At 50.5% G+C, this 23,614-nt stretch overlaps 1 protein-coding gene across 1 annotated transcript in view; it reads left to right on the top strand.

The window, feature by feature from the left end:
• The window catches only part of LOC139255689 (uncharacterized), a 125,801-nt gene that overhangs the window by 99,518 nt on the left and 2,669 nt on the right, over nt 1-23,614 (top strand). The window contains exon 6 of the mRNA XM_070873966.1: nt 18,111-18,154. Within this exon, the coding sequence (XP_070730067.1) occupies nt 18,111-18,154 (44 nt within the window). The remainder of the gene's footprint in view (nt 1-18,110; nt 18,155-23,614) is intronic.

Here is a 23,614-nt window from a genome sequence, read left to right on the forward strand (position 1 = left end):
TCCAAGGAGAACAACCCCAGTTTCTCCAGTCTGTCCATGTAACTGAAGTCCCTCATCCCTGGAACCATTCTTGTAAATATTTTCTGCACCTCTCTAAGGCCTTCACATCCTTCCTAAAGTGTGGTGCCCAGAATTGGACACAATACTCCAGTTTAGGCCGAACCAGTGTTTTATAAAGGTTCACCATAACTTCCCTGCTTTTGTACTCTATGCCTCTATTTATGAAGCCCAGGATGCCAAATACTTTTTTAACCACTTTCTCATCCTGCCACCTTCAACGATTTGTGCTCATGTACCCCCAGGTCTCTCTGTTCATGCACCCACTTCAGGATTGTACCCTTTAGTTTATATTTCCTCTCCTCATTCTTCTGATCAAAATGTATCACTTCACACTTTTCTGTGTTAAATTTAATCAGCGACCTGTCCGCCCATTTCACCAGCCTGTCTATGTCTTCCTGGTCTGTCACTATCCTCCTCACTGTTCACTGTACTTCCAGATATTGTGTCATCTGTACATTTTGAAATTGTGCCCTGTGCACCCACGTCCAAGTCATTCTGTTTGTAGCCACCAGATGGCGTCATTGTTGGAGACCACTGAGCAGCACGCTCATGGTGCTGCTCAGGTATAAAAGGCCAGCCATTTTGAGAGTCAGGCACTTTGAGCCGAAATAAGACAGAGCCAAGGTTGTACCTTGCTTAGTTAAACAGTACTCAGCTTGAACCTTTATTCCATACATTACATTTGGCGACGAGAATACAAGAACCTTTGTTTGCAAAATGAACACGATTGGATTTTTAGAGCAAGTCGTGGAGGGAGAAGATTGGGCAGACTTTGTGAGCCATTTGAACCAGTACTTCATGGCCAACAAAATGAAGTGGGTCAACGATGCAGATCGGCGCCTAGCTGTGTTCCTCACTGTGTACGGTTCAAAGATCTGTGGTCTGATAAAGAATCTACTCATGCCTAGTGATCCAACAGAGAAAACGTACGAGTAGTTGCGTACATTGGTACGGGAGCACCTCAAGCCAGACGACAGCATCATCATCTCGAGATACAGGTTTTATACACACGTTCGATCGGAGGGCCAGAGCACGGCGGAATTCGTTGCTGACCTGAGACGTCTAGCGGGACCGTGTAAGTTCAGGAAGGTGTTGGCAGACATGCTGCGGGACTTCTTTGTTCTCAGTATCAACTACGATGTGATCCTGCACAAACTTCTGGCGGTGGAGGAGTTGGATTTAAAAAGGGCCATCCAGATCGCTCAATCATGTATGATAGAAACATAGAAACATAGAAAATAGGTGCAGGAGTAGGCCATTCGGCCCTTCTAGCCTGCACCGCCATTCAATGAGTTCATGGCTGAACATGCAACTTCAGTACCCCATTCCTGCTTTCTCACCATACCCCTTGATTTCCCTAGTAGTAAGGATTTCATCTAACTCCTTTTTGAATATATTTAGTGAATTGGCCTCAACAACTTTCTGTGGTAGAGAATTCCACAGGTTCACCACTCTCTGGGTGAAGAAATTCCTCCTCATCTCGGTCCTAAATGGCTTCCCCCTTATCCTTAGACTGTGTCCCCTGGTTCTGGACTTCCCCAACATTGGGAACATTCTTCCTGCATCTAACCTGTCTAACCCCGTCAGAATTTTAAATGTTTCTATGAGGTCCCCTCTCATTCTTCTGAACTCCAGTGAATACAAGCCCAGTTGATCCAGTCTTTCTTGATAGGTCAGTCCCGCCATCCCGGGAATCAGTCTGGTGAACCTTCGCTGCACTCCATAGCAAGAATGTCCTTCCTCAGGTTAGGAGACCAAAACTGTACACAATACTCCAGGTGTGGCCTCACCAAGGCCCTGTACAATTGTAGCAACACCTCCCTGCCCTTGTACTCAAATCCCCTCGCTATGAAGGCCAACATGCCATTTGCTTTCTTAACCGCCTGCTGTACCTGCATGCCAACCTTCAATGACTGATGTACCATGACACCCAGGTCTCTTTGCACCTCCCCTTTTCCTAATCTGTCACCATTCAGATAATAGTCTGTCTCTCTGTTTTTACCACCAAAGTGGATAACCTCACATTTATCGACATTATACTTCATCTGCCATGCATTTGCCCACTCACCTAACCTATCCAAGTCGCTCTGCAGCCTCATAGAATCCTCCTTGCAGCTCACACTGCCACCCAACTTAGTGTCATTTGGAGATACTACATTTAATCCCCTCGTCTAAATCATTAATGTACAGTGTAAACAGCTGGGGTCCCAGCACAGAACCTTGCGGTACCCCACTAGTCACTGCCTGCCATTCTGAAAAGTACCCATTTACTCCTACTCTTTGCTTCCTGTCTGACAACCAGTTCTCAATCCATGTCAGCACACTACCCCCAATCCCATGTTCTTTAACGTTGCACATTAATCTCTTGTGTGGGACCTTGTCGAAAGCCTTCTGAAAGTCCAAATATACCACATCAACTGGTTCTCCCTTGTCCACTCTACTGGAAACATCCTCAACAAATTCCAGAAAATTTGTCAAGCATGATTTCCCTTTCCAAATCCATGCTGACTTGGACCTATCATATTACCTCTTTCCAAATGCGCTGCTATGACATCCTTAATAATTGATTCCATCATTTTACCCACTACCGATGTCAGGCTGACCGGTCTGTAATTCCCTGTTTTCTCTTTCCCTCCTTTTTTAAAAAGTGGGGTTACATTGGCTACCCTCCACTCCATAGGAACTGATCCAGAGTCAATGGAATGTTGGAAAATGACTGTCAATGCATCCACTATTTCCAAGGCCACCTCCTTAAGTACTCTGGGATGCAGTCCATCAGGCCCTGGGGATTTAATCCCATCAATTTCCCCAAAACAATTTCCCGACTAATAAGGATTTCCCTCAGTTCCTCCTCTTTACTAGACCCTCCGATCCCTTTTATATCCGGAAGGTTGTTTGTGTCCTCCTCAGTGAATACCGAACCAAAGTACTTGTTCAATTGGTCCGCCATTTCTTTGTTCCCCGTTATGACTTCCCCTGATTCTGACTGCAGGGGACCTACGTTTGTCTTTACTAACCTTTTTCTCTTTACATATCTATAGAAACTTTTGCAATCCGTCTTAATGTTCCCTGCAAGCTTCTTCTCGTACTCCATTTTCCCTGCCCTAATCAAACCCTTTGTCCTCCTCTGCTGAGTTCTAAATTTCTCCCAGTCCCCGGGTTCGCTGCTATTTCTGGCCAATTTGTATGCCACTTCCTTGGCTTTAATGCTATCCCTGATTTCCCTTGATAGCCACGGTTGAGCCACCTTCCCTTCTTTATTTTTACGACAGACAGGAATGTACAATTGTTGTAGTTCATCCATGCGGTCTCTAAATGTCTGCCATTGCCCATCCACAGTCAACCCCTTCAGTATCATTCGCCAATCTATCCTAGCCAATTCACGCCTCATACCTTCAAAGTTACCCTTCTTTAAGTTCTGGACCATGGTCTCTGAATTAACTGTTTCATTCTCCATCCTAATGCAGAATTCCACCATATTATGGTCACTCTTCCCCAAGGGGCCTCGCACAACGAGATTGCTAATTAATCCTCTCTCATTACACAACACCCAGTCTAAGATGGCCTCCCCCCTAGTTGGTACCTCGACATATTGGTCTAAAAAACCATCCCTTATGCACTCCAGGAAATCCTCCTCTCCCGTATTGCTTCCAGTTTGGTTAACCCAATCTATGTGCATATTAAAGTCACCCATTATAACTGCTGCACCTTTATTGCACGCACCCATAATTTCATGTTTGATGCCCTCCCCAACATCACTACTACTGTTTGGAGGTCTGTACACAACTCCCACTAACGTTATTTGTCCTTTGGTATTCTGCAGCTCTACCCATATAGATTCCACATCATCCAAGCTAATGTCCTTCCGAACTATTGCCTTAATTTGCTCCTTAACCAGCAATGCTACCCCACCTCCTTTTCCTTTTATTCTATCTTTCCTGAATGTTGAATACCCCTGGATGTTGAGTTCCCAGCCCTGATCATCCTGGAGCCACGTCTCCGTAATCCCAATCACATCATTTTTGTTAACATCTATTTGCACAGTTAATTCATCCACTTTATTGCGGATACTCCTTGCATTAAGACACAAAGCCTTCAGGCTTGTTCTTTTAACACCCTTTGTCCTTTTAGAATTTTGCTGTACAGTGGCCCTTTTTGTTCTTTGCCTTGGGTTTCTCTGCCCTCCACTTTTCCTCATCTCCTTTCTGTGTTTTGCTTTTGCCTCCTTTTTGTTTCCCTCTGTCTCCCTGCATTGGTTCCCATCCTCCTGCCATATCAGTTTAAATCCTCCCCAACAGCACTAGCAAACACTCCCCCTAGGACATTGGTTCCGGTCCTGCCCAGGTGCAGACTGTCCGGTTTGTACTGGTCCCACCTCCACCAGAACCGGTTCCAATGCCCCAGGAATTTGAATCCCTCCCTGTTGCACCACTGCTCAAGCCACGTATTCATCTGCGCTATCCTGCGATTCCTACTCTGACTATCACGTGGCACTGGTAGCAATCCCGAGATTACTACTTTTGAGGTCCTACTTTTTAATTTAGCTCCTAGCTCCTTAAATTCGTTTCGTAGGACCTCATCCCTTTTTTTACCTATGTCGTTGGTACCAATGTGCACCACGACAACTGGCTGTTCTCCCTCCCTTTTTAGAATGTCCTGCACCCGCTCCGAGACATCCTTGACCCTTGCACCAGGGAGGCAACATACCATCCTGGAGTCTCGGTTGCGGCCGCAGAAACGCCTATCTATTCCCCTCACCATTGAATCCCCAATCACTATAGCTCTCCCACTCTTTTTCCTGCCCTCCTGTGCAGCAGAGCCAGCCATGGTGCCATGAACTTGGCTGCTGCTGCCCTCCCCTGATGAGTCATCCCCCTCAACAGTACCCAAAGCAGTGTATCTGTTTTGCAGGGGGATGACCACAGGGGACTCCTGCACTACCTTCCTTGCACTGCTCTTCCTGTTGGTCTTCCATTCCCTATCTGGCTGTGGACCCTTTCCCTGCGGTACGACCAACTCGCTACACGTGATACTCACGTCATTCTCAGCATCGTGGATGCTCCAGAGTGAATCCACCCTCAGCTCCAACTCCGCAACGCGGACCGTCAGGAGCTGGAGGTGGACACACTTCCTGTAGATATAGTCGTCAGGGACACTGGTGTCGTCCCTGAGTTCCCACATGGTACAGGAGGAGCATAACACCCGACCGAGCTCTCCTGCCATGACTTAACCCTTAGATACACTTAAATTGGCAACAACAATGTTAAAAGTTACTGACTGATATAGAAGAGAAAAAAGAAAAACTACTCACCAATCACCAGCCAATCACTTACCCTCTTGGCTGTGACGTCACCTTTTGATTTCTTTCTACTTCTTTTTTGCCTTCTCCCTGTCGCTGCACAAGTCCCGCCTTTTATAGGCCTCTCCACGCACCTCCTCGAGGCTGGGCCCCGGACTCCCTGCTGTGCCTTTTATAGGCCTCTCCACGCACCTCCTCGACGCTGGGCCCCGGACTCCCTGCTGTGCCTTTTATAGGCCTCTCCATGCACCTCCTCGACGCTGGGCCCCGGACTCCCTGCTGTGCCTTTTATAGGCCTCTCCACGCACCTCTGACGCTGGGCCCCGGACTCCCTGCTGTGCCTTTTATAGGCCTCTCCACGCACCTCCGACGCTGCTCCCGACTGCCGCCGACGCAGTCGATGATGGACAGGAGTCTAAAGCAAATATCGGTGAAGAACGAAACCTCCTCAGGTACTGTAAATGTGATTGATTCGGTGTTCGGCAGAGCGGCACATGGCAGGGCCTATCTGGCTGCGTTCACGAAACCTGTGGCTGCCCAAAGTCCGCCAGCGGGAATTTATCCGACTTCTCCGTGTTAGCGTTGTGGGGGAAATCATCGGCACCAGCAGTGCCGATTTAAGCAATATAGTTGCAAAGGCTGTCTGAGAGTGGGGCATCTCCAGCGCAAGTGTCCGCAGATGAGCAAGTGAGCTGCGACACACCATGTGGAGGATGAGAGTCAGACTAGCGCTGATCCGGATACACAATCCAAGATGCCAGAGGAGGAAGTGTATGGACTGTACTCTTTCATAACCAAGAGTAAACCAATGTTGATTAATCTGAAGTTTAACGGGATACCGGTATCGATGGAACTGGACACGGGGGCGAGTCAATCGATCATGAACGAGAGGGCATGTAATTAGCTGTGAGATACTAAGACTGTGAGGCCCAAGCTGAGCCCTGTTAACACCAAGCTGCACACGTACACCAAAGAACTGATAAAGATGATTGGCAGTGCACAAATTAACGTGTCATATAACGGTGTGGTTCACGAGATACCGCTGTGGATTGTTCCAGGCAATGGCCCAATGCTGCTCGGCAGGAGCTGGTTGGAGAAAATCAGATGCGACTGGAATGACATAAAGGCGTTGTCATCGGAGGAAGATACATGTGACCAAGTATTGAGCTAGTTCCCCTCGCTGTTTGAACCGGGTATCGGTAACTTCACAGGAGCCAAGGTGCAGATCCCCCTGGACTCAGATGCAATACCCGTCCATCATAAAGCTCGGGCAGTGCCGTATCTGATGAGGGAGAAGGTCGAAATTGAACTGGACAGACTCCGGCGTGAAGGGATCATATCACCGGTCAAATTTAATGAATGGGCCAGCCCCATTGTTCCTGAGCTGAAAAGTGATGGCACAGTCAGAATCTGTGGAGACTACAAGGCTGCGATCAACAGGGTTTTGAAACAAGATCAGTACCCGTTACCAAAGGCTGATGACTTGTTTGCGATGCTAGCTGGAGGGAAGTCGTTCACAAAACTGGACTTGACGTCGGCCGATATGATGCAGGAGTTGGTCGAGACACCGAAGAGACTGATGTGCATTAACACGCACAAAGGACTGTTTATTTACCACAGGTGCCCGTTTGGAATTCACTCGGCTGCAGCAACATTCTAGAGGAATATGGAAAGTCCACTGAAGTCCGTTCCCAGAACCGTCGTGTTCCAAGATGACATCCTGATCACCGGTCGTGACTCCAAGGAACATCTGAACAACCTGGAAGAGGTTCTATTGCATTTGGATAGAGTGGTACTCAGACTGAAATGCTCGAAGTGCGTCTTCATGACACCGGAGGTCGAATTCCTCGGAGGAAAATCGCTGTTGATGGCATCAGACCTACTGACGTGAAAACCAAGGCCATCAAGAATGTACCCAAGTCGCAGAATGTGATGGAGTTGCGTTGTTCCGGGGCCTACTCAACTACTTTGGTAACTTCCCACCTAAATTGAGCACAGTACTGGAACCACTGCACGTGCTATTGAGAAAAGGCAACAACTGGGTGTGGGGCACATCGCAAGACAGAGCTTGTGAGAAAGCCACCAATCTGCTTTGCTCGAACAAGCTGCTGGTACATTATGACCCATGTAAGCGTTTAGTTTTGGCCTGTGACGCATCGTCATATGGAATTGGTTGCGTACTCCAACAAGCCAATGAGTCGGGGAAACTTCAACCTGTCGCATATGCATCCAAAAGTTTGTCCAAAGCAAAAAGAGCCTACGGCATGGTGGAAAAAGAAGCTTTAGCGTGTTGTACAGTGTTAAAAAGATGCATCAATACCTGTTTGGTCTGAGGTTCGAATTAGAGATCGATCACAAGCCGCCCATTTCGTTGTTTTCCGAGAGCAAAGATATCAATACCAATGCTTCATCCTGCATCCAAAGGTGGGCGCTGACATTATCTGCCTATGATTATATCATTCGCCCCAGACCTGGCACAGAGAATTGTGCCGATGCTTTGAGCCGGTTGCCGTTGCCCACACCGGAGGTGGAAACGCCACAACCGGCGGATCTAATGTTAATCATGGATGCTTTTGAGTGTGAAGGAACCCCTGTCACGGCTCAACAAGTTAAGACCTGGAACAGCCATTTCCCAATTTTATTGGTGGTAAAGGGTTGCATCCTCAAAGGGGATTGGTCTGCCATACCTAAGCAAATGTGCGAGGAGGCCAAACCGTACATTCATCGCAAGGACGAACTGTCTATTCAAGCAGATTGCATATGGTGAGGCAGTCGCATTGTAATGCCCAAAAAAGGGAGAGAGAAGTTTGTGCATGAGTTACACAGCACACATCCTGGTAGAGTGATGATGAAGGCCATCGCCAGGTCCCACGTATAGTGGCCAGGAATTGATTCTGAGCTGGAAGCATGCATGCATAAGTGCAACATCTGCATGCAGCTCAGCAAAGCACCAGCGGAATCGCCGCTGAGTCTGTGGTCACGGCCATCCAAACCTTGGTCCAGGATCCATGTAGATCTTGTAGGTCCCTTTGGGCAAGATGTTTTTAGTGGTGGTGGACACTTATTCGAAGTGGATAGAATGCATAATCATGTCATCCAGCACGTCCACGGAAACCATAGAGAATCTCAATGTCATGTTCGCGACACGTGATCTGTCTGACATAGTGATGAGCGACAATGGGTCGTGTTTCACCAGTCAGGAGTTTCAGGAGTTTGTGAAACTTAACAGCATAAAACATGTAAAGTCAGCACCGTTCAAGCTTGTGTCCAACGGGCAAGCTGAACATGGAGTACAAATTATCAAGCAAAGCATGAGGAGAGTAACCTAAGGGTCACTGCAGACCCACTTGTCCTGCATACTGCTGGTTACAGGACAAGACCCCACACACTCACAGGGGTCTCGCCTGCTGAACTCATGATGAAAAGAGATCTTAAGACCAAGCTATCTCTGGTACACCTGGATTTAAATAATCATGTTGAATACAGAAGACAAAGTCAACAAGGTTACCACGATCGCGCAACTGTGTCACGCGAGATTTCTGCTAATGATCCTGTACATGTGTTGAACTATGGTCAGGGTCCCAAATGGATCGCTGGCACGCTCATGGCCAAGGAGGGCAACAGAGTATTTGTTATTAAGCTCAAGAATGGGCAAACTTGCAGGAACCACATGGATCAGACAAAGCTGAGGCACACAGACGAGCCAGAGCAGTCGGACGAAGAAACCATCGACGACCAACCAACCTACCAGCAGCCTTCAGTGGGTTCAAGGGTCATCAGTGAACCTGGAATTTCCATCACAGACATGTTCAATAAAAATGGACTTGCAATTCCTGACATGGCCACTGCCACCCCCAACAAGTCAGTCATCCAGCCATCAGCCACAACAGACCCCGCACACTCACCCAAGGCTGGAATTGAACTGAGACGGTCAACCTGGAAGCACAAAGCATCGGACCGTCTCAACCTGTGAAAGTCTGTGATAAGATCTCAGAGGTGGGTATTGTCATGTATGTACATTCTATTGTCACTATTGGAGGACACTGAGCAGCACGCTCATGGTGCTGCTCAGGTATAAAAGGCCAGCCATTTTGCGAGTCAGGCACTTTGGGCCTAAATAAAGCAGAGCCAAGGTTGGACCTTGCTTAGTAAAACAATACTCAGCTTGAACCTTTATTGCATACATAACAGGTCTGGAACTCACTGCCTGAAAGGGCGGGCGATGCAGAAACCCTCACCACATTTAAAAAGTACTTGGATGTACACTTGAAGTGCTGTAACCTACAGGGCTACGGACCTCGAGCTGGAAAGTGGGATTAGGCTGATAGCTCTTTGTCGGCCATCGCCAACACGATGGGCCGAATGGCCTCCTTCTGTGCTGTAAATTTTGATGATTCTATGGGGCTGAAATTCGCCCCTCTCCTGAAGGCCTGTTACCACCGTAAATCAGCGGCCCCACTGCGGAGTGGAGTGGCCGGGGACTTTTGCTGGAATGACTGCTGCTAGCCCAATTGCTCTCCCGAGTTTTCCCGGCGGTGCCCCGATCCCACCCTTACCACCCCTCTGCTGCCGATCGGTGTTAAACACATCATCACCGTGCACACTGCCGATCCAACCCCCCGATAGCGACATTCCCCTGGGAAAATCTTCGGCCCACTCGGCGGTGCCAAAACAACCTTTTCCCGGTGGCCCGGTGAGGCTGTGGTCTTTTGCAGCGGCCGTGCAGCTTCCCTTAAAGGGGAGGACCCACTGCCGCTGCCGCCATGTTTTTCTTGTCGGCCGACTGCCAGGTCAGCCCGACAATTATACCGCGGGTTCGGCCGGGCCACCAACAGGCAGCATGGGGGCCGCTGGCCCGGTCGAGACCCCCCCTGGTGCCCCTGTGGACTGAAGTTGAAGGGGACAGTTGTGGTGACACGTGACATACCGATGGTAAAAAACGGGGTGCGTGCGGGGGGCATTGTGTACCCCTATGACTCTCTGATGCGCTCTTTTTCCTGTCACTTAACCAATTTCATATCCATGCAACCACGGGACGTTTGACAGATAGAGGGAGAGATGAGGCTATGGAGGGATTTGAAAATAAGGATTAGAATTTTGAAATCGGGGCCATGATTAACCGGAAGCCAATGTAGGTCAATGAGCACAGGGGTGAGGGGGAGAGTGTGTGTGTGTGTGTGTGTGTGTGTGTGTGAGGGGGAGAGTGTGTGTGTGAGGGGGAGAGTGTGTGTGTGTGTGTGTGTGTGCGTGTGTGTGTGTGTGTGTGAGAGGGGGAGAGTGTGTGTGTGTGTGTGTGTGTGTGTGTGTGTGTGTGAGGGGGAGAGTGTGTGTGTGTGTGTGTGTGTGTGTGTGTGAGGGGGAGAGTGAGTGTGTGAGGGGGAGAGTGTGTGTGTGTGTGTGTGTGTGCGCGTGTGTGTGTGTGTGTGTGAGAGGGGGAGAGTGTGTGTGTGTGTGTGTGTGTGTGTGTGTGTGTGTGAGGGGGAGAGTGAGTGTGTGTGTGTGTGTGTGTGTGTGTGTGTGTGTGTGTGTGAGAGGGGGAGAGTGTGTGTGTGAGAGGGGGAGAGTGTGTGTGTGTGAGGGGGAGAGTGTGTGTGTGTGAGGGGGAGAGTGTGTGTGTGAGGGGGAGAGTGTGTGTGTGTGTGTGTGTGTGTGTGTGTGTGAGAGGGGGAGAGTGTGTATGTGTGAGGGGGAGAGTGTGTGTGTGAGGGGGAGAGTGTGTGTGTGTGTGTGTGTGTGTGTGTGTGTGTGTGAGAGGGGGAGAGTGTGTGTGTGTGTGAGGGGGAGAGTGAGTGTGTATGTGTGAGGGGGAGAATGAGTGTGTATGTGTGAGGGGGAGAGTGTGAGGGGGAGTGTGTGTGTGTGTGTGAGGGGGAGAGTGTGTGTGTGTGAGGGGGAGAGTGAGTGTGTATGTGTGAGGGGGAGAGTGTGAGGGAGAGTGTGTGTGTGTGTGTGTGAGGGGGAGAGTGTGTGTGTGTGTGTGTGTGTGTGAGGGGGAGAGTGTGTGTGTGTGAGGGGGAGAGTGAGTGTGTATGTGTGAGGGGGAGAGTGTGAGGGGGAGTGTGTGTGTGTGTGAGGGGGAGAGTGTGTGTGTGTGTGTGAGGGGGAGAGTGTGTGTGTGTGTGAGGGGGAGAGTGTGTGTGTGTGTGAGGGGGAGAGTGTGTGTGTGTGTGAGGGGGAGAGTGTGTGTGTGTGTGAGGGGGAGAGTGTGTGTGTGTGTGTGTGTGTGTGTGTGAGGGGGAGAGTGTGTGAGGGACTTGGTGCGAGTTAGGACACGGGCAGTCGAGTTTTGGATCACCTCTCGTTTACGTATGGTAGAATGTGGGAGGCCAGCCAGGAGTGCGTTGGAATAGTCAAGCCTAGAGGTAACAAAGGCATGGATGAGGGCTTCAGCAGCAGATAAGCTGAGGCAAGAGTGGAGACGGGTGATGTTACGGAGATGGAAATAGGCGGTGTTAGTTATGCTGTGGATATGTGGTCGAAAGCTCATTTCAGGGCCAAATATGACACCAAGGTTGCGAACAGTCTGTGATATGTCCTTACTATACAGTATAACTGCACACGAGGCCCATACTTGAGAGAAGGTCACTCTGTGACCAGTTACCTTTATTACCAAGCCTCAAGTGATGAAGGTGGGCGGAGCTTCCCCTTTTATACCTGAAAGTCCAGGTTAGGAGCGTCTCCCGTAAGTTCACCCCCTTGTGGTCAATGTTCTCCAGGTGTACAACTTAGGTCAGCTTATACATGGGTTACAATGATAGTTGAATACATGACATCACCACCCCCTCACAGTCTTGTTGGGATCACAGATTAAGTCTCTCTGGTGGTTAACGCTCCCCTGTAGAGCACCTGAGTTGGGGCTCCGGTTGTTGGGCGCTGGCCTGAGTGTCTGCTGTTTGCGGTGCCTCAGGCCTGTCCGGACTGCCCACAGTGACTGGGCTCTCCTCCACTTGGTTCCGGTGTTCGGTCACCTGTGGTGGAGTAAACTCTACGTCATGTTCTTCCTCTGCTTCTTCTATGAGGTTGCTGAACCTCCTTTTAGTTTGATGCACGTGTTTGCGGCAGATTTGTCCATTGGTAAGTTTAACTACCAAAACCCTAATCCCCTCTTGGGCAATCACAGTGCCTGCGAGCCATTTGGGACCTGCACCGTAATCAAGGACAAAAACAGGGTCATTGACATCAATACATCGCGCCCTCACATTCCTGTCATGGTAGTCACATTGTAACTGACGCCTGCTCTCAACAATTTCTTTCATGGTGGGGTGTATAAGGGATAACCTGGTTTTGAGCGTCCTTTTCATTAGCAGCTCTGCGGGTGGAATCCCTGTGAGCGAGTGTGGTCGGGATCTATTGGCCAACAGGAGGCATGACAAGCGGCTTTGTAGGGAACCCCCTTAGATTCTGAGCATCCCCTGTTTGATTATCTGCACTGCTCGTTCCGCCTGGCTGTTTGAGGCCGGCTTGAACAGTGCCGTTCTGACATGGTTAATTCCATTGCCTGCCATGAAGTCCTGGAATTCAGTGCTTGTGAAGCACGGGCCATTGTTGCTGACCAAGACATCCGGTAGACCATGGGCGGCGAACATTGCCCGTAGACTTTCTACCGTGGCAGAGGATGTGCTTGAATTTAAAATGGCACACTCAATCCATTTGGAGTAGGCGTCAACGACAACCAAAAACATTTTTCCCATGAAAGGACCTGCGTAGTCCACATGGATGCATGACCATGGCTTGGCGGGCCAGGACCAGGGGCTAAGGGGGGCTTCCCTGGGTGCATTGCCCAGCTGAGCACACCTGTTGCACTTGCGAACACGAAGTTCCAGGTCTGCATCGATTCCTGGCCACCAAACGTGTGACCTGGCAATTGCCTTCATCATGACAATGCCTGGGTGCTATTGTGAAGTTCTCTGATAAACACCTCTCTGCCCTTCTGGGGCATGACTACTTGGTTTCCCCACAGTAGGCAATCAACCTGAATCGAGAGTTCATCCTTGCGCCTATCAAACGGTTTAAATTCCTCAGGGCATGTCCCGTACATGGCTGCCCAGTCCCCATTCAGGACACATTTCTTAACTAAGGACAGTAGCGGGTCTTTATTTGTCCAGACTTTGATCTGACGGGCTGTCACAGGTGAGCCTTCGCTTTCGAAAGCTTCAACAGCCATGACCATCTCAGCATCATGCTCAGTTGTCCCCTCAGTGGTGGCTAGTGGGAGCCTGCTCAGTGTATCGGCGCAGTTTTCAGTGCCCGGTCTGTGCCGAATTGTGTAGTCATAGGCGGCTAACGTGAGTGCCCACCTCTGTATGCGGGCCGATGCATTCGCATTTTTGGCCTTGTTGTCGACCAAAAGGGACATTGGTGGTTTGTGATCTGTCTTCAGCTCAAATTTGCTGCCAAACAGGTACTGGTGCATTTTTTTTACTGCATATACACATGCTAGCGCTTCCTTTTCTACCATCCCGTAGCCTCTTTCTGCCTGGGACAGACTTCTGGAGGCATAAGCTACTGGCTGTAACTGCCCATTGGCATTGACATGCTGCAACACACACCTGACACCATAGGACGACGCATCGCACGTTAAAACAAGTTTCTTACACGGGTCATATAACGTTAACAGTTTTTTAGAGCACGCAATTTGTTATGCTCCATCAAAAGCCCTTTCCTGGCTGTCCCCCCAGACCCAATCGCAACCTTTGCGTAGGAGCACATGTAACGGCTCTAATAGCGTGCTCAATTTGAGAAGAAAGTTACCAAAATAGTTCAGGAGCCCCAGGAACGAAAGCAGCTCCGTCGTGTTACGGGGTCTGGGTGCTCTCTGGATTGCTTCTGTTTTGGACGCAGTAGGTCTGATCCCCGTCTGCTGCTACCCTCCTCCCCAGGAATTCTACTTCTGGAGCTAAGAAGGCGCACTTCGCCTTTTTCAGTCACAGCCCTACCCGGTTCAGTCTGCGTAGCACCTCCTCCAGGTTGTGGAGGTGTTCTTCAGTATTGCGACCCGTGATGAGGATGTCGTCTTGAAAAACCACCGTCCTTGGAATCGACTTGAGGAGGCTTTCCATATTTCGCTGAAAGATCGCGGCGGCCGAATGAATCCCGAACGGACATCTGTTATACTCAAACAACCCCTTGTGTGTCGTGATGGTGGTCAGCTTCTTCAACTCACTCGCCAGCTCCTGGGTCATGTAAGCTGAGGTTAGATCCAATTTTGAAAAAAGTTTGCCACCGGATAGCGTCGCAAAGAGGTCCTCCGCTATCGGTAGCGGGTACTGGTCTTGGAGTGACACCCGATTGATGGTGGCCTTGTAATCGCCACATATCCTGACCGACTCATCTGCCTTGAGCACCGGCACGATCGGGCTCACCCAGTCCCTGAATTCAACTGGCGAGATGGTGCCTTCCCTCAGCAGGCGGTCCAATTCGCATTCTATCTTTTCCCGCATCACGTACGGCACCGCTCTGGCCTTGTGGTGTACTGGCCTGACGTCCGGGTTTATGTGAATCACTACATTGGCCCCAATGAAAGTGTCGATTCCGGGTTGAAATAATGAGTCAAATTTGTCCAGGACCTGTGAGCATGATACTCGCTCCACAGAAGAAATTGCATTGACATCGCCCCATTTCCAGTTCATGACAGCAAGCCAACTCCTCCCCAGCAGTGCGGGACCGTCCCCCGGGACAATCCAGAGTGGCAACCTGTTCTCCAAATCTTTGTGGGTCACGTTTACCGTGGCGCTGCCGAGCACCGGAATGATCTCCTTTGTTTATGTCCGTAACTGTGCGTCAATCGGCAATAATTTTGGCCTCCTGCCCTTGGGCACCCACAACCTTTCGAACTGTTTGATACTCATCAGGGATTGGCTGGCCCCTGTGTCTAGCTCCATTAATACTGGGATGCCATTGAGGAGCACTTTCATCATTATTGGTGGCGTCCTGGTATATGAACTGTATATGTGCTCCACATGAACTCGCTGAACTTCAGCTTCCAGCGATTTCCCCCAGTATTAATTTGGCCTCGTAGGGCTTACATTGGACCTGTCCTTCTTGTACATCAACCTGCTGCAGGCTTCCTGCACATATGCGCCGTGACCGCTGACGTTGCAGTTTCTGCAGGTATATTGCTGATACCTGCAAGCTCTGGCTGGGTGTTTGCTTCCACACCTCCAGCATGAGCTGGAGGCCCTGTTGTTGGAAACAAAAGGTCCATTACCAGTCGATTGTCTCTGACTGTCTCTGCAACTGTCCTTAAGCGTACCATTAACAGGTGTTGATGGCCCCATTACTGCCACATTGTCCATTGCGATGGAATCGCCGTTCAGCTAGCCATTGTCTCTGTTGAATGCCCCCTTTGGGTTCGACTACATGCTCGGGCATGTTGGATTGCTCCTGTCTGCCTGGAGAACTGTGTGCCGCGTTAACAATGTTGATTCCCTGGTCGTTTGCCGCATTTGAGCTAAGATTTTTGTCATACATCATTCCTGTCTCTTCCTCCCCTGAGATAATTGTCTGGGCTATCAGAGCCGCCGCTTCCAAGCTCAGGTCTTTGGTCTCAATCAGTTTCCTGAAAACCCCAGCGTGCCTGATGCCCTCAATAAAAATGTCTCGCAGCATCTCTGCTCTGCATGCATCTGGGAACTTACATAGGCTCGCCAGTCGCCGGAGGTCTGCCACGAAGTCTGGAACGCTTTGCCATTCTCGCCACCGGTGCATGTAAAACCAGTGTCTCGCCATGTGCATGCTGCTCGCCGGTTTAAAGTGTAACCCGATTAACTTACTGAGCTCTTCGAACATCTTGTCTGCCAGCTTCTCTGGCGCTAGAAGGTCCTTCATCAGGGAGTACGTCCTGGATCCACAAACCATCAGGAGATGAGCCCTGCGTTTGTCGGCCGAATCCTGTCCCAACCATTCCTTAGTGACAAAACTTTGCTGTAGTCTCTCAATAAAGTCATCCCAATCATCACCAACACAGTACCTCTCTTCTGTGCTGCCATGCTCAAATGGTTTAAATCCCAGTTTCTCGTCGCCAATGATATATCTTTACTATACAGTATAAATGCACATAATTGAGAGAAGGTCATTCTGTGACCAGTTACCTTTATTACCAAGACCTCAAGTGATGAAGGTGGGTGGAGCTTCCCCTTTTATACCTGAAAGTCCAGGTTAGGAGTGTCTCCCACAAGTTCACCCCTTTGTGGTCAATGTTCTCAAGGTGTACAACTTAGGTCAGCTTATATATGGGTTACAATGATAGTTGAATACATGACAGTCTGGTTCAGCCTCAGACAGGAATTGTGGAGAGGGATGGAGGGGGGAAGAGGAGGGGGAGGGGGGAGAGGGATGGGGAAGGGGAGGGAGAGAGGGGGAAGGGAGAGGGGGAGGGAGGGGGAGAGGGGTCAGGAAGGGGGGGGAGAGGAGAGGGGGGAACGGAATTTGTGGCGGGGACCGAAAACAATATTCAATTGGATAAAATTTCTGCTCATCCAGAGCTGGATGTGGGACAAGCAGTCTGACAATTTAGAGACCGAGGAGGGCTCGAGCGAAGTGGTAGTGAGGTACAACGTCTGGGTAATGTTGCTAAGGAGTAACATGTAGATGGGAGAAAGGAGGGGGCCAAGGATCCAGCTTTGGGGGAGGTTTGAGAAGAGAAGCCATTGATGCAGATAAGTGGAAGCACTGAGCTGGAGGAGAGATGTTGGACGATGATTGTGTGGGTCGACTGTGTCAAAGGCTGCATAGAGGCCGAGGAGGGAGAATGCAGCATGGACACAGTCACACAGAATGCTGGTGATGACTTTGGCTTGGGCCATTTTGGTGATAAACATGGACGTTGCATTGGGTCTGTCAGCGGCTGGCCTGGAGATCGAGGAGGTGGAGGGTGTCACAGAGAGGAAAAGCACAGATGTGCTTATATCTCGAGTCTGGCACCCACTCTGACTCTGCCCAGCTACTACACTTTCACACCTACTTGGCCATACCTGAGGAGACCCGTCTTTTCTGTCTCCACTCACGAAGCAGTCTGTGACAGAGTTATGCCACGTGCTGAAGCCAGGAATCCAGAGTGGGCCGAGCACAGGGACAGACATGGCCATTGTGGGTGAACATCACAACATTGAGCTTTTGTGCAATCAGATCCTTTCAAGCCACCACTGGAGACATTTGTAACATTAGTATTACTTCAGTCCGCTGATGCCGCAAGCAGGCCCTGGGAGCCGAGGTTTGCAGGGGAAACACCTTCGTCACTTTGTCCATTGAAAGGAGACAACAGCTCGAGTGGCCACAGCACTTTTACCTGTTGCAGTTTCTGTAAAGTGCAGGGTCTCATCGATGGCACATACACAGCCAACAAGACCCATAATGACTATCCCAAGGTGGGCATCTATAGCAAAGGCTTCTATCCATCATTGTACAGGTGGTGTCAGACCACAAGTACAGGATCATTCAGGGGAATGTGCACCAGTCCAGCCTGGAGTGACAGCCTGGATTATGGGCTCAAGTCCCTGGAGTGGGGCTTGAACCCACCATCTTCTGACCCCGAGGTGAGAGTGCTACCCACTGAGCCACACCTGACTCCCGTGGTGTACAGTGTAGAGCACTGACAGAGTGTGTGGCTTATCACCACATGTATGCTGCATGGTTTGCTGCAGGTTGCTGAGTGGGATACAGTCGAAGAGTATTTGACCACACTGGTTTCACTGTGATTATCAGTCATACATGTGGCAGCTATAATAAACTCACACAGGTTCTTATATTTCAGCTGCAACCCAGACTAATAAACAGGCAGCCGCATCCTCGACTGTGGTGAGTACTGAGCAACAGCTTTTATACCGATATCCTGCTGTTAAATACACCTCATCACTTCCTCTCCAGCCCTGGACGTTATAGTGTGTTTCTTTTACTTATGACCAGTGTTCTTCTGAAGGAGCTGACTCTTGCTGGGAAACAGTTTACAAATGGCAACAGCCCCTCCCGATATCACACCAAGCAACTGTTTATCATGTGTAGCTTGGACAGTACCAGTAACCATGGCAGTGAGTGAGGGAACATAGGAACAGGAGCAGGCCATTCAGCTCCTCGAACTGTTCCGCCATTCAATTAGACCAGGGCTGATCTGTATCTCAACTCCAGCTACCCGCCTTGGTTCCGTAACCCTTAATACCCTTGCCTAACGAAAATCTATCAATCTCAGTTTTGAAATGTTTAATTGACCCCCCCAGCCTCAGCTTTTTTGGGTAAGTTCCAGATTCCCACTGCCCTCTGTGTGAAGAAGTGTTTCCTGATTTCACCCTGAACGGCCGAGCTCTAATGTTAAGGTCATGTCCGGACTCCACCATCCAGAGGAAATAGTTTCCCACAGTACCTTCCCTATCAATTCCTCGGATCATCTTAAACACCTGAATTCCATCACCCCTTAATCTTCTATACTCGGGTATACAAGCCTGGTCAGTGCAACCTGTTCTCATAATCTAACCCTTTTAGTCCCCGAATCATTCTGGTGAATCTCCACTGCACCCCCTCCGAGGCCAATATCCTTCCTGGGGTGTGGTGCCTAGAACTGAACGCAGTGCCCCTGATGTGTTGTAACCAGAGTTTTATCCAAGTGTAGAATAACTTCCGCCCTTTGTATTCCAGCTCCCCTGAGATAAAGGCCAACATTCCATCAGCCTTTGTAATTATTGTTTGTACCAGTCCCCTGGGTTTTATGATTTCTGTGCATGGACCCTTAAATCTCTCGCTCCTCCACAGTTCCTAGCTTCTCGCCATTTAAAGATATTCTGATCTATCTCAGGTGGAGCTCGGGTGGAGCTGAGTAACACGTGGTGCATCCCTTTAAAGCCATAAGGTCGAATTGCCATACCTTGTTCACGGAAACAGAAATTCATCAGTGTGATCGTGTGACTCTGAACAAGCATTGAATTCGTTGTCATTTACAAAAACTAATATTGAATTTCCTGCTGTAGCAAAGCCTGTCATCTGGGTCACTAGGCGACTCTGATAATGTCACTGACCAGCTCCAGCCGTTCGAAAGTGGAAGCTTTTTCAATGCCTGGGTCCATATAAACAACATCTACAGACTCTCCCTTATCGAGCACCTTAGCTACCACCTCAAAAAATTCAACTAAGTTCGTTAGACATGAGTTCTGTTTTACAAATCCATGCTGGCTCTCTCTGACCAGCTCATATTGTCCAAGTGCTCAGCGACCCTCCCTAATAATAGGCCCAGCCTGATCCTGAACTCACGTGACTTTCACAGGTTGGGGTCTAGTTTGACTCCCGGGCCGGGGACTAATGGTCAGATGACCGACTGAGGGAGTGATGGTCAGGTGACTGACTGAGGGAGTGATGGTCAGGTGACTGACTGGGGGAGTGATGGTCAGGTGGCTGACTGGGGGAGTGATGGTCAGGTGACTGACTGGGGGAGTGATGGTCAGGTGACTGACTGGGGGAGTGATGGTCAGGTGACTGACTGGGGGAGTGATGGTCAGGTGACTGACTGGGGGAGCGATGGTCAGGTGACTGACTGGGGGAGTGATGGTCAGGTGACTGACTGGGGGAGCGATGGTCAGGTGACTGACTGGGGGAGTGATGGTCAGGTGACCGACTAAGGGAGTGATGGTCAGGTGACTGACTGGGGGAGTGATGGTCAGGTGACTGACTGGGGGAGTGATGGTCAGGTGACTGACTGAGGGAGCGATGGTCAGGTGACCGTTCCAGTGGTGCCGAGCTCCCCCTCCTCCCTGCGATTGTGAGCCACCGGCCTCATTTAAATCTGTCGTTCCATGGCCCGTGGGTCGGGTCGGGTCGGTGTGAGCACAGCCCAGGCTCCTGCCCGCTCCCACCCGAAATGGCAATCGGGGTCCCAATGACATTGTGACTATTACTGCGGTGGGAATACTCTGAGCCCGCTGGGTGTGACTGGACCCTGGGTGATGGTGGGTCAGGATGTCAGTAGGGAGAGAAGGGATAACGTAAGGTGCTCCTGTCCCTGAGTGAGGGCGAAGCCTCCGGCTTCAGCCTGTCCCAATCCCTCTGCTCCCAGGCACAATCATTTCCAAGCGGCTCCCCTCCAAAGGCTCTCGGGGTTTTGTCTGTGGGCCCTCCTGTCCCGGCCTCCTCTCTCCTGTTAAGTCGCACCTTATTGTGCAGGCAGAGGGACGGTGAGCTGCTGGAAGGGTCAGGAGCAGGTGCCGCAGATTATCGGTGTGTGTGGGCACCCGACACGAGGCTGGGATTTGTTCAAAGGGATTGTCTCTGTGAAACCCTTTGTGTGTTTCCCAATCTACTAGTTTCCCACTAACCTTGGCCACCAATGCGTATAAGGTGGCCAAGGTTAGTGGGAAACTAGAAGATTGGGAAAATATTAAACGACAGCAAAGGATAACGAAGAAAACAATAAAGAAAGGAAAGATAGATTACGAAGGTAAACTTGCGCAAAACATAAAAACAGATAGTAAAAGCTTTTACCGATATATAAAACGGAAAAGAGTGACTAAAGTAAATGTTGGTCCCTTAGAAGATGAAAAGGGGGATTTAATAATGGGAAATGTGGAAATGGCTGAGACCTTAAACAATTATTTTGTTTCGGTCTTCACAGTGGAAGACACAAAAACTATGCCAAAAATTGCTGGTCACGGGAATGTGGGAAGGGAGGACCTTGAGACAATCACTAACACTAGGGGGGTAGTGCTGGACAGGCTAATGGGACTCAAGGTAGACAAGTCCCCTGGTCCTGATGAAATGCATCCCAGGGTATTAAAAGAGATGTCGGAAGTTATAGCAGATGCATTCGTTATAATCTACCAAAATTCTCTGGACTCTGGGGAGGTACCAGCGGATTGGAAAACAGCTAATGTAACGCCTCTGTTTAAAAAAGGGGGCAGACAAAAGGCAGGAAACTATAGGCCGATTAGTTTAACATCTGTAGTGGGAAAAATGCTTGAAACTATCATTAAGGAAGAAATAGCGGGACATCTAGATAGGAATAGTGCAATCAAGCAGACACAGCATGGATTCATGAAGGGGAAATCATGTTTAACTAATTTACTGGAATTCTTTGAGGATATAACGAGCATGGTGGATAAAGGTGTACCGATGGTTGTGGTATATTTAGATTTCCAAAAGGCATTCGATAAGGTGCCACACAAAAGGTGACTGCAGAAGATAAAGGTACGCGGAGTCAGAGGAAATGTATTAGCATGGAAATAGAACTGGCTCGATCTGGCTCAGCCATGATCTTGTTGAATGGCGGAGCAGGCTCGAGGGGCTAGATGGCCTACTCCTGTTCCTAATTCTTATGTTCTTATGTTCTTATGTGTGTACGTGTGTGTGGGGAATGTGTGTGTGTGGGGGGAGTGTGTGTGTGTATGTGTGGGGGGGGGGGGGAGTGTGCGTGTGTGTGTGGGTGGGGAGTGTGTGTGTGGGTGGGGAAGGTGAGTGTGTGTGTGTGTGTGTGTGTGTGTGGGGAGTGTGTGTGTGTGTGTGTGTGGGTGGGGAGGGTGTTTGTGTGTGTGTGGGTGGGGAGTGTGTGTGTGTGTCGGTGGGGAGTGTGTGTGGGGAGTGTGTGTGTGTGTGGGTGGGGAGTGTGTGTGTTTGGGTGGGGAGTGTGTGTGTGTGTGGGTGGGGAGTGTGTGTGGTGAGTGTGTGTGTGTGTGGTGAGTGTGTGTGTGGGTGGGGAGTGTGTGTGTGGGTGGGGAGTGTGTGTGTGTGTGGGGAGTGTGTGTGTGTATGTGGGTGGGGAGTGTGTGGGTGGGGAGTGTGTGTGTGGGTGGGTGGGCAGTGCGTGTAGGTGGGGAGTGTGTGTGTGTATGTGTGTGAGGGTGGGGAGTGTGTGTGTGGGTGGGTGGGGAGTGCGTGTGGGTGGGGAGTGTGTGTGTGTATGTGTGTGAGGGTGGGGAGTGTGTGTGTGGGTGGGTGGGGAGTGCGTGTGGGTGGGGAGTGTGTGTGTGTATGTGTGTGAGGGTGGGGAGTGTGTGTGTGGGTGGGTGGGGAGTGTATGTGTATGTGTTTGTGGAGAGTGTTTGTGTGTGTCTCAGTGCCAGTGACAGACAGCAGCCAGAGTCTGTGCGTGTTGCAGTGAGGCCTCGGACAGGAAGCTTTAAAAGAGCAGGAACCGGTCTGAGTGCTTTGTCACAGTGCAATTATGAGGATATGTTGCATGAACTTGGCTTGTATTGTCTGGGGTTTCGAAGGTTGAGGGATGATTTAATCAAGGGTTTAAAGTGAGAAAGGGACGTGCTATAAATTTGACTTGTGGGGCCGGAGGAACAGGAAGGTCCCTCCACCCTCTCTCCGCCAGTAATCCCCCTCCCCTCGTCCCTCCGCCAGTAATCCCCCTCCCTCCCTCCGCGAGTCATCCCCCTCCCTCCCTCCTTCCCTCCACCAGTAATCCCCCTCTCTCCGCCAATAATCCCCCTCCCTCCGCCAGTAATCTCCCTCCCTCCCTCCCTCCGCCAGTAATCCCCCTCCCCCTCCTTCCGCCAGTAATCCCCCTCTCTCCCTCCCTCCGCCAGTAATCCCCCTCCCTCCCTCCGCCAGTAATCCCCCTCCCTCCCTCCCTCCACCAGTAATCTCCCTCCCCGCTCCCTCCCTCCGCCAGTAATCTCCCTACCTCCCTCCCTCCGCCAGTAATCCCCCCTCCCTCCCTCCCTCCCTCCGTATACCCCCTCCCTCCCTCCCTCCATAAACCCCCTCCCTCCCTCCATAAACCCCCTCCCTCCCTCTCTCCGCCAGTAATCCCCCTCCCTACCTTCCTCCTGCCAGTATTCTCCCTCCCTCTGCCAATAAACCCCCTCCCTCCCTCCCTCTGCCAGTAATCCACCTCCCCCCCTACCTCCGGCAGTAATCCCCCTCCCTCCCTCTGCCAGTAAACCCCCTCCCTCTCTCCCTCTGCCAGTAATCACCCTCCCTCCCTCTGCCAGTAAACGCGCTCCCTCCATCCCTCCGCCAGTAATCTCCCTCCCTCCCTCTACCAGTAATCTCCCTCCCTCCGCCAGTAATCCCCCTCCCTCCCTCCCTCTGCCAGTAATTTCCCTCCCCCCGCACCGCCAATAATCCCCCTCCCCCATTCCGCCAGTAATCTCCCTCCCTCCCTCCCTCTGCCAGTAATCTCCCTCCCTCCGCCAGTAATCCCCCTCCCTCCCTCCCTCTGCCAGTAATCCCCCTCCCCCGCTCCGGCAGTAATCCCCCTCCCCTCCTCCCTCCACCAGTAATCCCCCTCCCTCCCTCCGCCAGTCATCCCCCTCCCTCCCTCCTTCCCTCCAC

The sequence above is a fragment of the Pristiophorus japonicus genome, unplaced genomic scaffold, assembly GCF_044704955.1.
Source record: "Pristiophorus japonicus isolate sPriJap1 unplaced genomic scaffold, sPriJap1.hap1 HAP1_SCAFFOLD_620, whole genome shotgun sequence".
Taxonomy (NCBI): Eukaryota; Metazoa; Chordata; class Chondrichthyes; family Pristiophoridae; genus Pristiophorus; species Pristiophorus japonicus.